The 15826-nt window shown below is 38.9% G+C and overlaps 1 protein-coding gene across 2 annotated transcripts in view; it reads right to left on the reverse strand.

Moving 5' to 3' along the window:
- csmd3b (CUB and Sushi multiple domains 3b) overlaps positions 1–15826 on the reverse strand; it is an 822373-nt gene that overhangs the window by 211760 nt on the left and 594787 nt on the right. For both annotated transcript variants that reach the window (XM_062056514.1, XM_062056513.1), the window contains 2 exons: positions 2311–2414; positions 2044–2156 (listed from right to left, as the gene is read on the reverse strand). In XM_062056514.1, the coding sequence (XP_061912498.1) occupies positions 2044–2156; positions 2311–2414 (217 nt within the window). The remainder of the gene's footprint in view (positions 1–2043; positions 2157–2310; positions 2415–15826) is intronic.

A 15826-nucleotide genomic window follows, 5' to 3' on the forward strand; every position in this document is an offset into this window, starting at 1 on the left:
AAAAAAGAGTAGGACAGGAGGACATACAATTTAGCAACATTAGCATCGCTATGCGAGCAACAATGTTAACATCACAATCACATTTTATCAGGCTACCATGCTAGGTTAGCTACAACAACAACAAAGTAGGACATGACAAAAAAAATTAGCAGCATTAGCATAGCTATGTGAGCGATAATGCTAACATCCCAGTCACATTTTACCACGCTGCCATGCGAGGCCAGCTACAAAAACGTGACGACAAACAAGTCGGCACCATTAGCATTGCTGTGTACCATGAATTGATGAATGTGGACCCCGACTTAAACAAGTTGAAAAACGTATTCGGGTGTTACCATTTAGTGGTCAATTGTACGGAATATGTACTGTACTGTGCAATCTACTAATAAAAGTTTCAATCAATTAATCAATCAAGTGTGAGCTACACAATTATAATATTGCAGTCATATTTTAACAGGTTACCATGCTAGGCTCGCTAAAACTAGGTAACAAAAAGTGGCACAGGAGGACACAAACATTAATCAACGTAAGCGGCAATGCTAACATCACAATCACATTTTAACAGGCTACCATGATCGGCTTGCTACAACAACGTAACGATAAAGAGTGGGACAAGAGGACACAAATGATAGCAACATTAGCATAGCAATGTAAGCGACAATGCTAACATCACAGTCATATTTTAACGGGATACAACCATTCTAGGCTAGCTGTTTACCACTTGCTTAAAGTTACATTTTTCAAACCAAAAAGGACAACACCGGCTAGCTTAAATTAATATTACGGAACATATATATATATATATATATATATATATATATATATATATATATATATATATATATATATATATATATATATATATACATATATATATATACATAAAACAGAAAACAAGTGGCTCTCCAAGTACCACGCTAATGACCAACATTAAGATATACAATAGCACAGTAGGCCAAATTATTCATTAAATACAAGGCAAAGGTATTGTTTAGCAAGTATATTTAATATTTTTGGCACACAGTTTGAACAATAACACTGTGTTTGAATATTGGAAAATAAAACACTAATCACTTAATTAAGTGATTTTTTGGCGTACCACTAGATGAAGCCCACGTACCACTGTTTGAGAACCCCTGCAATAGAATATACATTAAATGAAAGCTAGACTCTGCCATATCGCTATCATTTGCTTACAACACACAAAGCTAATGTGTGTTACGGGGTGCGTAGTTGCGTGCCCAAAGCTGGTAGAGGATGGAATATAATGCTAAAAAGGAAAAGGGAAGGTTAGCGCCCTCTAGGCAGACGTGTGAAGGTTACAAACAGTGGGACAGGAAGACCGTACCGAATTCTGTACTTGTATAGGTTCATCCTAAGGCCGTTGGTACTACCGTGTATCGATTCACTTAAAATGTAAACGGTGCCATATTTAGATACCCTTGACGTCACGTCCGGTGGCAACCTTAGCACCGGCTCAAGCTATTGGACGGGAAACAAGCAATCCGAGTGGACTCAGCCGCAGTGCCTCGAGGTAATGTTACAATGATCCATGCCAACAAAGAGTAGAGTAAGGCTTCACTTTTCGAAATGCGCAAGCTCATTTGCCATAGACATGCTACCGATTTGCATTAGCGATTTTACATGGCTATTTCAACACCAACAAATTTGGTGCACATTACAATCAAACAGCTGCTGTGTAATACGTACAATACCTACAGTATAAACACTTTCTAGGAATCAACAAAAAAGACACATTCAGCTTAATGGGAAAGACTACTTCATTGATAAGGCAACACTGTAGTGCTGAATGCATGCTAGTCAACGTTTTGGAATTACAATGGCATCGGAAGTCTATTTTAGTACTTGCAAATGTAAGAAAATATAACTTTTTAAACAATTAAACTGTATTAACACATTTAACAAATAAGTTTGTTTAGGCTGTAGGGACACTTCCTTCTAAAAAGTCACTTTTCCAGTTGATGTTAGGGAACTATGATGAAATGACAAGTGGGTTTTATTTGAGATGATTTTCAGATGTACCTTTGTAGTTGATCTTAAACCCGATGGATCCAACGCTCTCGTCGGACTGCAGGTGGAGCCACATCTGGTGGGTCATACTGACGATCAGGTCAGGGACAAAGCTGCCTGACAGACTGCAACACATCATCATCATCATCATCATCATCATCATCATGACCATTAGAAATAAAGGGTCATTGTAGAGCGCTGCCGTGAAATGGTCATTGCCCCTCATAACGAGTCGCCGGGGCTTTTTGGCGTGCGCGAGTGTAACAAAGTCCTACTTACACTTGCAGGATGGTCGTAGGATCTCCCACCTCGCCTCCATCTCCTATGGTCAACGTGTCGTAGGCGACTTCCAAGTCAAACTCTTCAAAGTTGATCTGGATTACCTGTGGTGGAAAATAAGTTTGGGGGAAACTTTAATCGAATGCGGTCTGAATATGAAGGGAATGAGATGTATCTCAACTGCAACGCTGACTGGATCAAAAACACTTTGTGTCCCCCAGGAATTAGCCTTGACCAAAGGTGGAGCTTCACTGCGAGTCCCTGAATGCATCACAAAAAGAAGACCTGCAATGCACTCGGCGCTCGGCACAAAGCTCCATACTCTGATCAGGAATTATTCACGCAACACTCTGTGCTTCATGTGGGAGGGGAAGGAGAGCGAGGACAAGGAAGACTGGGAAGGAGAAAGATGGCAGCCACTTGGGGAGCAAGCGCTAATAATAATGAGCCCCATCTTTGATGCTAGCCGACTAGTGTGGAAGAATATTTCAAATTTGATTTTCACCCTCAGGGAGAGATTGAAAGCTCTCTCTCTCTCTCTCTCTCTCTAGCGCTCCCCTTTTCCTGTCCGTCTTCCTCCACCGCTTGAGGGGAAATTCCAGATTTCTAGATTCAATATCCCGCTTGTGGACTTCAGAAACATCTCACAGGCTTAAAGAGTGGAGATGCTGACGTGACTTCACTGCAACTACCAAGACACACCAGCCATGCTCAAATTGATCCTTTTGTTTTGTTTTCTTTTTTAACATTCCAAACCTCCGTTTTGAAGCCAGTGTCGTATTGCACAGTATTGAGTCTGAATTATTATTATATTTTTACAAAAAAAAAAAGTTCCTATATTGGCTGAGTGCAGCATTAAAAGATCAAGTTGTAGCACGATTTCCCATCTCAGGGTAACAAAAAGGTTAAAATGTATAAATACACAGTTAAATGAACTGTATTTGTATTTATTTTTTAAATCAATACATGTCCTGTACATTGATCTGCTGTCATATTCAATAGAAACAAATGTATATGTATATATATTTTTATATATATATATATATATATATATATATATATATATATATATATATATATATATATATATATATATATATATATATATATATATATATTTTTTTTTTTTTTAAATTTATTTATTTATTTTAATTATATATATATATATATATATATATATATATATATATATATATATATATATATATATATATATATATATATATTTTTTTTTAACCCCTGGGACTTTTAATTGAATATCTTCAAAGTCAAACATGAAAAGTTTTGAAGGGTGTAATACTTTTTTAGCTCAAATTTTTCAACTCAATACAGTTTTTAATTTGACCCTTGAGAAAGCATTTTGATGAGATAGTGTCACAGATTTAAATTAGTAACATAAATGTATACTACCGTATTTTCCGGACTACAAGCCGTACCTTTTTTCCCAAAACTGTGAACCCTGCGGCTTATCCAGAGGTGCCGCTAATCTATGGTTTTTGCTTTGCTCACGACTAAATTATGGAAGGGGTTAAACAATGTACTGAAATGATGCACTTTAAATAAACTGTTCCAAAGCAAAGTGTTTACAAAGTACATGGAAGAACAATCCTGATAAACATATTCAACCTTACTGAACCTGAATGAAGACAATTTATTTTCTGTTTTGTTTGATCAGCTGTTTTATTGCCAAGTAAAAGGCACAGTTTGGAAACAATTAAGGTATGTAAATAAACATTTACAAAATCTACGTACATACAGTATCTCATTTCACAGCGTACCGCTATATATCTGGTGCGGCAATTATAGGAAAAACATTCTTCTAGAATTTAGTGGGGGCGGCATATACGGTATTTGAAAACTGTGACATCATTAGATCAAAAGGCCTTTAAAGGGTTAAAAAAAGATTAGTACTGTTAAAGGCCTACTGAAACCCACTACTACCGACCACACAGTCTGATAGTTTATATATCAATGATGAAATCTTAACATTGCCACACATGCCAATACGGCATGATTAGTAAAGTGCAATTTTAAATTTCCCGCGAAATACTCTGCTGAGAACGTCTCGGTATGATGACGTTTGCGCGTGACGTCACGGATTGTGCGGACATATTGGGACACCATTGTGGCCAGCTATTAAGTCGTCTGTTTTCATCGCAAAATTCCACAGTATTCTGGACATCTGTGTTGGTGAATCTTTTGCAATTTGTTTAATGAACAATGAAGACGGCAAAGAAGAAAGCTGTAGGTGGGATCGGTTTATTAGCGGCTGGCTGCAGCAACACAACCAGGAGGACTTTGAGTTGGATAGCAGACGCGCTACCGTGAGTACGCAGCTTTGGCTTCTAAACATTTGATCGCTTGCCCGTACGTGTGTGCCGCTATGTGCATGTCACGTACGTAACTTTGGGGAAATATATGTGCTGTATGAACTTTACAGAGGTGAACGGTACTTTGGGCTGTGGGATTGAGTGTGTTGTGCGGGTGTTTGAATTGTATTGGTGGGTTATATGGACGGGAGGGGGGAGGTGTTTGTTGTGCGGATTAATTTGTGGCATATTAAATATAAGCCTGGTTGTGTTGTGGCTAATAGAGTATATATATGTCTTGTGTTTATTTACTGTTTTAGTCATTCCCAGCTGAATATCAGGTCCCACCCGCCTCTCACAGCATCTTCCCTATCTGAATTGCTTCCACTGCCCTCTAATCCTTCACTCTCACTTTCCTCATCCACAAATATTTCATCTTCGCTCAAATGAATGTCGTAATCGTCGCTTTCTCGGTCCGAATCGCTCTCGCTGCTGGTGGCCAAGATTGTAAACAATGTGCAGATGTGAGGAGCTCCACAACCTGTGACGTCACGCTACTTCTGGTACAGGCAAGGCTTTTTTATCAGCGACCAAAAGTTGCGCACTTTATCGTCGATGGTCTCTGCTAAATCCTTTCAGCAAAAATATGGCAATATTGCGAAATGATCAAGTATGACACATAGAATGGACCTGCTATCCCCGTTTAAATAAGAACATTTCATTTCAGTAGGCCTTTGAATGATACATATCTTAATCAAATGAATCATAAGTTTTAGTTTGGATTAATCATGATTAATCACAGGTTATTATTCGCTTGTTAAGTTAAATTCATTTAAAAATAGAGCCCCATTTTTTGACACAACTGAAATTGTATTTTTATAATGTCTGACAGCAACATTTTTCTAAATGTTTTACTTGAATGCACTTACTGTATTTTCTCCAAATGTTTAAAACTTACTTGGTTTTATCTAAAGTCCAATCAAAATGTATTCTGATGTGAAATTTTCCAGGGAGTACACCAGTCGGAGTCTACACACTCATCTTAACACTTACCTGACTGATCAGTGACCATAAAACAACCTGCACCATCTCTCAGGTAACCATTTGAGTTACGGTAGAGCATGTACTGTATGGTCAAAATACATTTTGCGATTAATCCACGCATATGCTTTTTTTGTGATTAATCACATTACTCTATTTTTTTGACAGCCCTATTTAAAAGATGACTGTTACATGTTTGGTATTTATGTTTCGGGTTAAAGTTGACTCAGAGATTTGAGCAAAAAAAGTAAAACAATTATATGACTCCAAATTATTTGTATGCCCTTTGAAAAACAAAGGACTTTTATTTTCTGTTTGGCTTTGGGGGTATTGTGGAATAACTGCCAGTTGTGAAAGAATTGGACATTGACATTTTAAAATTTAACCTGAGAGAAACCCTTTGGTGAAGAATGATGTATAATACAGCCAAAATACAGCAAACATGTACGTACTGAAAGGGCACAAAAAGCCAGTCTTTTCCCGCTGCGGGTTAAACTACCTTGAACACTGGAAAAATATACTTCAGAAAGTATATATGTGTGTGTGTGTGTGTGTGTGCGTGTGTGTGTGTGTGTGTGTGTGTGTGTGTGTGTGTGTGTGTGTGTGTGTGTGTGTGTGTGTGTGTGTGTGTGTGTGTTTTGCATGTCTGTGTTTCTTCTTATGCCAACTATACATTCAGTTTATTTTCTTTTATAAAAAAAGATGCAAAATTCACACTTTAGTGTTTTTACTCAGTCCTGTTACCCTAATAAAGTGTTTGCCAAATAGTGGGTCATCATCCCCTGGGGGGGTCGCGAGCAGCACGGGAGATATTTATTATTTACTTCTATACATTTATGTTATAACGACATACAAGCCTGCAGCAAGGGGGCATCAGTGCTCAATCTAATCAACAGGCTTTAATCAATTCAGGTGGTTGGTGACAGAAATGTATTTGGAAGCACTGCCCACACATGACTCCCTCTAAGTCCCGTGGTCTACAAAAAGTTGCATCATTCACATCCTCTGCATGTCATGGGAAGGCTTAAAGTAAGTTAACTTCTTTATTCTCTTGTGTACTCCATGATGTAACTTGATGTGGATTAGCGCCTCAGCAGAGCCTTTTACCTAAAATATTATTTTGATGCTATTTGTTATTTTTTTTGTTAAATCACTGTGATGTGCTTAATGTCAACTTGCTTTGAGCATAAAACCCATTATGCCATATTTAATTAATTTGCTAATTCTATGCTAAAAACTCACTTGTGTTACTTACAGTCCTGTTACCAAAGGAAAATGAGGAACATTGTACAAAAATGCCTGAGATAGGCCAATCCGATTTTAGAGTAGTTCATTACACTGTGTATTTATTCAGATTAGATTTCGAGTTGAAAACAAGAAATGTAAGTTTATTTTGAGAGTTACAACATGAAAATGGCACCAATTTGGTGGACAGATCCTTTATGGAACAACTGTTTTGCGTACCGTATTTTCCAGACTATAAGTTGTTACGTTTTTCCAACATTTTGAACCCTGTGTCTTATAAAACGGTGCAGCTAATTTATAAACACAGACAGACACTGAAAAGGTGCGTAATTGTTTGTGCTTTGGTGCAATCTTTTGGACGAGTTCGCTCACTGCAGGTGCTGCGGGTTGAACGTCTACAGTAGTTCCTTCCGTTTAGTGCTTGGAACCAGAATCACAAGTGCTATCGTCGTCCACAGTGTATCTTTTCCTATGGTTTCTTCATTCATCACTCCAAGCAACGTTTATAAGTTTTACAGTAGAACTAAAACTATTAAAACGTACTAAACCGTCACTTTTGATAGTAGAGTTTTCATGCATATTTTTAAGTGCTATCGTAATACATTAAAGCTATCGTGATTAGCATTAGCTAATATGCTAACACATTTACAAGTGTCTGTGTTAGTAATATTAACTTACGATGATATTATTTTTGTATTGTGTCAATTTCACAAATTCCTCAGTAAACTCACCAAAATGTCCCCATGGAGTTATAGAGTATGTTTAACTGATTGGAGAGTTAGATTTTGCAGCTAGTGGTTCCATGACCATGACTTTTTTTTGTTTGATCATCCATTTTACTGGCGTGTTACAGGCCCCGTTTGGAAACAATTAGTTCAGTTCAGTTTCAGTTTATTTCGAACATGCATACAATACAATGTAATTCATCACATATTTTCAGTTGTTTCATTACAGCACGTCCGAAAAGGAGTAGAAAGAAGCTGAGCTTATTTAATCCTATCCCTATTCATACCATAGCAATTGTATCCTGTTTCCATGTTCTCTGTAACATAACAGTGAACAAATACATAATAAACAAATATTATACCATAGTAAGTAAACAAATATTAAATACATAAATTATCTTTGTCTCAATAAAAAAAACAAAAAAAACTAAACAAAACAAACTAAAAAGGAAAAAAAAAGGGTTGAAGATATTCATTATAATTCTTGTGCTGTGTACTTTGTGAACACTTGCAGTTTGAACAGTCTCTTAAAGTGAATCATATTGGTGCTTTGCTTGATTTATTTGGTTAATTCATTCCATAATTGAATTCCACATACTGATATGCTAAAGGTTTTAAGTGTTGTACGAGCATACACATGTTTTTAATTAGATTTAAGGAATGTAAATAAACATTTACAAAAACTTTATGTGTAAATTGTGACGACCGGGTCACATCGTGATGCGGGGTTGTTCTCCCAGGAATGCAGACGGGCTTCGGACACAGCGTGCAGGTAGGAAATTATTTATTTAAGAAGTAAATCAAACAGGAACAAACAAAATTGTTTTCATAGCACGGAAGGCAAACACAAAGGGGCTAGCGTGGGAGCTAGCAAGCAAAGAGCCTAGCGTGGAAGCTAGCAGGAATACAAAATAATCGTCGTCTGTTGCAATAAAGCAAATTAGGAAGCCAGACCGAGTGAGGCCAGGGCATAGACTAAATAGCCCTCTGATTAGTGCCCGGACAACAGGTGAGCGTCTTGAACACTAACCAGAGGCAGCTGAGTGCAATCTGCCGTCATGGCAACTGAAACAAACAAACTCAAGAAGTGCTGAAAACACAAGTGACTTGAAAACGTAAACAGAATATGATCCGGGCAGCGGATCAAAACATAAATAACTCATTTCACAACGTATATATCTTCAGGCTACAGATTACAATGTTTTTTTCTTCAAAAATGTAGAGGGCGCGGCTTATATACCGGTGCGGTCTATAGCCCGGAATGTACGGTATTTCATTGAAAAGGTTCACTGTTGCAAACTCTATCATTTTCAAAATCCTGCTCCTCCTTGGCATTAGTGCTCGCCATGACACCACTTAATTTGTTTATTGAATAAACAAACAACTACATCGCCAGGCAGTTGCACTTTCTGTTCCGTACCAATAGAAGTACTGTGGGATCTGAGCCGAAGATGTCGTTGTGGCTTGTGCAGCCATTTGAGACACTTGTGATATAGGGCTATATAAATAAACTGTGATTGATTGATTGATTGATTGATTGATTGATTGACGGTTCACCCCAAGGAAAAATACATTGTTGCCTTCAAATCCAAAACAAGACACTAAAAGTCCACAGTGAGCATCGGATGTGACCATAAAATATCCCAAGGATTAACAAGTTGAGAGGTTTTACATGGAAAGGAAGCGTAGGAATCAAAGCGGTGTCCTTTATAAAGGCGAGCACGAGGTTACCATGATGGACGTGCGACCATAAAGCTCCTTTGTGCTACGCCCCTGCAGCCGCATCAGCACAGTTCACACGGCATTAAACACAGCCGAAACATAGCCACAGTGCACCGAGGGGGAGGAGCATAGTGTCCGCCGTGAAATATGGACTCCAAAGTGTGCGCTCCCTAATTCCTATGGTGTAAGCTTATATGTACATATTTCTCCTCCCCTCTAATTGGTCAGCTTCCACGCGAGCATCCATCTCTCGCTCTGTCTGTCACCGCCTCCGTGTCTCTCTTTCTAATTGGTTGCCTACTTTCCATCCATCTAAGGCCTCTGGCCAATGAGGCAGTAGAATTGCCTTCCTGCATGATAAAGCGCTTCCTTTGGTAGCGGTGGTGGAAAAGCAAAATAAGGTATGGATGAGCTGCTACCCTAAATGTTACGTTTACAGTGGGAAAGAGCACAACCTCCACATTTCGCCAAGCATATCTTTTCAAGAGACAAGTTATATTATTGAAAATTGTCAGTGTACAGCTTGTGTAGAGCTGTGTTTTTCAACCATTAGTGTGCCGTGAGATATTGCCTGGTGTGCCGTGGGAAATTATGCAACTTCACCTAATTGGTCCAAAACATATTTTTTGCAAATCAATCATTATAATCTGCAAATAATGTGCTGTTCCTTAGTGTCTGTGCTGTGTAGAGCTCGGCAGGGTAACCATGGAAAATTCCATGCCAGTAGGTGGCAGCAGGTACTTCATTGCTTTGTAAAAGTCGGAATGTGTCGGGTGAGATGAGGACGGTTTGTCGTGAACCCAATATGCAAAATGGTATGTAACGCTTGAACCAGAAATGAACAAAAGGGAAAGGAAAAGGCATTGAAGCATAGGGATGGATATGCAAAACGAAAGTAAAACTGAACTGGCTACAAAGTAAACAGAAACAGAATGCTGGACGACAGCAAAAACTTGCAGCATGAAGGATAGCAACAAGTTAACTAGTCTTGCTTGCTAACACAAAGCAGGTGCGGGAAATAGCGCTCAAAGCAAGACATGAAACTGCTTGAACAACAAAACAGGAAAGTTCACCAAAATAACAGCGCAAGACAATAACTAAAGCACTACACACAAGAAAACACCAACAAACTCAAAATAAGGCACGGCGACCTGGTGGAGTTTCATTTTTTAACGTTTTCTGCTGGTGGTGTGCCTCCGGATTTTTTAATGAAAAAAATGTATACTCTACACTTGTGTAGAGTATACATTTACTATCCACTGAAAATACTTCAATCATAGTGATGCATAAGTGCTGCTATCAAAAAATAGTAAAAATTTCATTTTGAAAAAAAAATGCACTAAATCACTGAATTTCAATATTTTGGGATTTAATGAATAAAGGATTGCATGTTCTCTATATCCAACATTACGTATTATCCTAACTGATCTTTGTTTTAACACAATTATCTAGTGAAGGGTACTTTGGTTGTTATTTACCCATATATTTCTACACAATAAATCAGATATGCTAACACTAGCAAGCAGTAGAGAATATGAAGTGATTGTTGGTCCATAACATATTTAGATTTATTCATTAATTAAGTGTTGAAGATTTTCAGTTAATTTTATAATTCATTATTACACCTAAAAATGTGATTTATTTTACTCTGTCATTGTCTATTCCATCTATTTGTATTTGAGCTTGACTTTCTGTTCTGCTGTTACTGAATAGCAATATTCTAGTTTGAGATTCAAAGATAAGTCTGTTTTTGTCAAACCATCTTTTTAATTTGTTAATTTCTTCTGTTATTTGTATCAGCTTCTGTGTGTTCGCTCCTGAACAAGACACAGTTGTGTCGTCTGCAAATAGTACTAACTAACTAACTAACCAACTAACTAACTAACTAACTAACTAACTAACTAACTACAGGAGTATGCCACCAGATACGTTTACAGTTGTAGAAGAGTGTTCTCCTAGATTCACCTATTGTTTTTGTTGGTTAAGTATCTTCTTACCCAGTTCGAGTACAACCTTCTGACACCATACTGTTCTAATTTGCTAATTAAGATAATATGATTAACTGTCAAATACTTTTATTAAATCCATAAATACTGCAGCTTAGAGCTGGGGAAAATAATCGATTTTTAGATGCATCGCAATTCGGACATGAACGATTATAGAATCGATTAGTAAACATCAATAATCGATTATCAATTTATTTATTGCAAAAAAAGTTATGCAGACATTTCTAAAATTTGGCTGACTGTAGCGAGCCACCTCACTGAGAGATCTGACCAGCTCCTTTATTAAAGGGCACTTATGTTCCAGTTTTGAACACATTTTTATTTATTTAATAATTCAGGTGTTTCTTATTCAAAATGAATTGTTTTTTTAAAGTTGCAAATGTTAAACGCTTATTTAGTGGAATGTAAAACTGCATCAATATACATATATTAAAGATGAATGAATAATCGATTTTTAATCGAATCGTAGTTCCTGAATTGTAGTCGTAATCTAATCGTGAAGTGCCCAAAGATTCCCACCTCTACTGCACACTGTACACTGTTTACCATCTGTTGCATTGCATAATCCCTTCCTTTATTTCGATTAATGCCATTGACGTCGAAATGTTGGTTCTGAATCCGTATTGGTCCTCTGCGAGTGTTCAGCTTTCACTCATGAATTTGTCCAAACTGTTGTTAAATAATTTTTCATTAGTTTTTGAAATATGTGGAAGTCAGGAAACAGGTCTATAGTTTGTTAAGTGGTGTTTGTCTCCAGTCTTATAAATCGGTAACCCGACTCTCGCCGGATCCTTGTAGTTCGCTGAGCTGCACACAAGGATCCGGGCTCGAGGGCATTGCAAACTCCTTCAAGATAGCAAAAAATAATGGACCAATCAGGATCGCCGGGGGAGATTTCATAGATGTGACGTAGCGCCGAAGCGACTGTTTGATTCAAACAACAATGGCGGCACGCAGCGAGGAGTCGTGTGCTGACATTGATTCTGCTATTGCAACTGTTTTGCGACATCGATCGGGCAATTAATTTTTACCGGGGGCCGCATTAGCAACCCGAGCACTGCTGGAGGGCCACACCGACAACATTTCAATTAAATTTTCCTTAAATTATTTTTGATATACCGTAAGATAACTAATAATAATAATAATATTTTTATTTAACCTAACTTATCTTTATACAAAAGCAGACGGCTTTTGATGGGTTTATTTTTAACACTTTCTTACACAACACTTCCTGATGTATATTACATTGCAAAAATTTCAATTTCTGTCACTTTATCCTGCATCGTCTTTGTTGTGAACGTAGCACGCCTGTGAGGTGATTAGCGAAGAAGGAGGAAGCGTTGCTGTTGCGGAAATGAGGAGTGAGGATAGACGTGCGTGTGGAAAGAACGAGATAAGTTGAGCTGTGTTAGTATAGGTTGCTCAATAAAAGTTTAAAAAGAGCGTCAGACTTGGTGTGCACTTCTTCTGGACGCTACAGTGTCAGAAGTGGGATGAAATGCCTCCCAGTTCGCCTTGGCATCAAACCTGGGAGTCTTCATTGAGGGCCGAATTCCCCCATGCCAAGCAGCATGCGCCGCACCTGTAGACGCTGCCTCTCTCTTCCTCCCTCTCTCTCTCTCTCTCTTTGCGGCGAGCTTCTCACGTCCGGGATACACACAGACATCTGCAGTGCTGCCGGCACTTTAAGTGTCCTTCCCCTCCCGTTCCATCTTGACAAAGTCGCCAGGAAACATTGTGGCACGTACCTCCCGATGACGTAGCAGGCTGAGCACATGCACAAGCAGCGCAGTATGCGCACACAATTAAGCAGCGGCAGTATGCACAAAGTTTTACTTATGATACCAATTGTAGCGTCCAGAAGAAGTGCACACCAAGTCTGACGCTCTTTTTAAACTTTTATTGAGCAACCTATACTAACACAGCTCAACTTATCTCGTTCCTTCCACACGCACGTCCATCCTCACTCCTCATTTCCGCAACTCAAAAACACAACATCAACTTCAGCAGGTCGTTACACTATATTCTTTAAACACAGCAACCTGTGCAGTCCATGTCTTGTTGAAAACACGCCATTCGTCATCAACTTTTCTTTTTTTAGCGTCTCGGGGATAACCGGGCATCACTTGTCGCTGTGCGCCTTCACTCACAGGACATACGACAATAAATAACACTTTTCAAAATAAAAGCAGCACAGTTGTATTGCACACTCGAAATAGATACTTTTTAAAATGTATTTTGTAATTTACGATTGGCCTCACGCGGGCCGGACAGGGACGTACAAAGGGCCGGATGCGGCCCGCGGGCTGCAGAATGCCCAGGTCTGGTCTACTGACATTGCTGCGTTGTTTCAGTAAAAGTTATCCAACCTTTCGCTCTGTCGTTATCCAATATGTCGGCTGTTCTGTTTTGGATTTCCCAGCGTCGCTCTCATCAGCGTCACGGGTTGATTTCGACGTGAGTGGTTGAAGTTGCACGTCATTCAAGATAACGGACAAGTGGTTTATCCAATCACATACAATGATTTTTTTTACAAGGCCCCGCCTTCTGAAATACATCTCTTATTGATAACTCCCAGATCCTTGTGTGGAGCTCAGCGAACTACTGGCGAGAGTCAGGTTAATAAATCGGTACAACTTTTGCTTTTTTCATTTTGTTTGGGAATTTGTCTGTTTAAAATGATAAATTGCTGATGTACATTTCAGGCCTGTGATCTCTTCAATAACCATTTTTATCGCTTCCATATCAATTCTGTTACAATCTGTTGGGATTTCTGTCTGTGGTATCATTCATGTCCTCCTCTGGAATCTTTTCCTCCAGATTTGGTCCAATATTTACAAAGTAGTTATTCAACTGCGGGTTGGGAGCCAGAAAATGGGCGGTCAGTCAGTTTTTATTTGGTTTCCTGTTAAAAACTCAATTTTGTTATTCAAATGTTTGAAAATGTAATGGGTTTTTTTTTTAATAGTTTTTGCTTATGCCAGTCTTTTTTATTTAATTGTTTTTATTTCCCTCCAATCATAACTGAAGTTATCCAAAAGTTATCCTTCATGTATTATTATGTATTATTACTTTGAACTGTTTATTTTAATTTTTATCCTGTAAAGCGTCTTTGAGTACCCTGAAAAGCGCTATACCAAATTAAATGTATTATCATTATTAGTGTAACTCCACTACTCTATGCTCCACGCTCAGTGTTTGGATGAGGACAAAAAGCGGCAGGTTTTTTTCATCCTAACATGTCCACTTTATTTCTTTGCTGCTCCAAACCATCACATTATAGAAGATGGGAGACAAAGAGATGGTCAAACTCCGCTGTTGTTCCCCTCTTAGATGTTCCACATGCAGCGTCTGTGATCACGATGAAGAGTGGCAGGTTTTCTTCATGTCGACCTGTTCACTTTTGCTTCTTTGCCGCCGCCCCCCCTCACCCTGACCGGGGTTAAGCGTTAATGGGCTTCTATGGCTCCCTGACGTTATTGCTTCATTTTCTTCATTTAGTCGCTGCGGAATGAGCCTTTAGAGCCAATTCATTCCCCCTCTTCTCATTTAACCTTGGGGATGGCGGGGCCAGAGAGGCCGTTAGTAATGCCTCTTCGTCTCCCGCTCGCTGCCTTCTCCCTCATTTGCTTTTTTCATTGGCTCCCCTCATCTGCGGCGCCGGCCACCGTGCTCACCTCTGTTTATGATGCATGGCGGACGTGAAGACGCTGCTTGCGAATGCAGCGAGGCTCCACCGGCTGAGACGTGTCAGCCGTGCAAGCGCTTACGGCTGCTGCCATGTTGAATTATCAGTGAACGCCACGGTGTCAAAGGCTGGGGTTTTATTGCGTTAATAGATCTATACTATCCCTTCAGGATTTTATATTGTTGCGATAACGGAAGTGTACACAAATTCAACCAATCCCTGCTAACTATGCCAATTTATTGAGCAAATTTCCTCCATTAGAATTACAGAGGGAAATCAGAACAATTTATTGCAACTCTCACATTCTGCCGCAATTTCACTGCAACAAACCCATAAAATGCCTTCACTTTCCAATGCAACTATTGAAAAGTACTTCTGCCATCATTGTATATGCATTGTAGATATACATATTGTTATTGCACAGGTCATTCTCCCAAGATGCAGCAGGAAATACCGGAGGCAAGGTGCAGATGAGACAATGATTTATAGTTTATGAAACATGCCAAACCTACAAAAAAGACAAGCGTGCCGATCGCACGAGAAGCTAAGCTAAGAAAATAGCTAGCGTGAACGCTTAGCATAAAAACAGGCAAAAAAAAATCAAATCTTAGCTCTGGAATCGTAGGAATATAAGTCGTAACTGTTGTATGTGTAGCTCTCTGATTCGTGCCCAGGAGCAGGTAAGTGTCCCGAACACTAATCAGAGGCAGGTGAAACTAATCAGCACCCATAGAAACCAAAACACAAACCCAGGGGTGCTGAAAACAGAACTGAGGTAGT

The sequence above is a fragment of the Entelurus aequoreus genome, linkage group LG08, assembly GCF_033978785.1.
Source record: "Entelurus aequoreus isolate RoL-2023_Sb linkage group LG08, RoL_Eaeq_v1.1, whole genome shotgun sequence".
NCBI lineage: Eukaryota > Metazoa > Chordata > Actinopteri > Syngnathiformes > Syngnathidae > Entelurus > Entelurus aequoreus.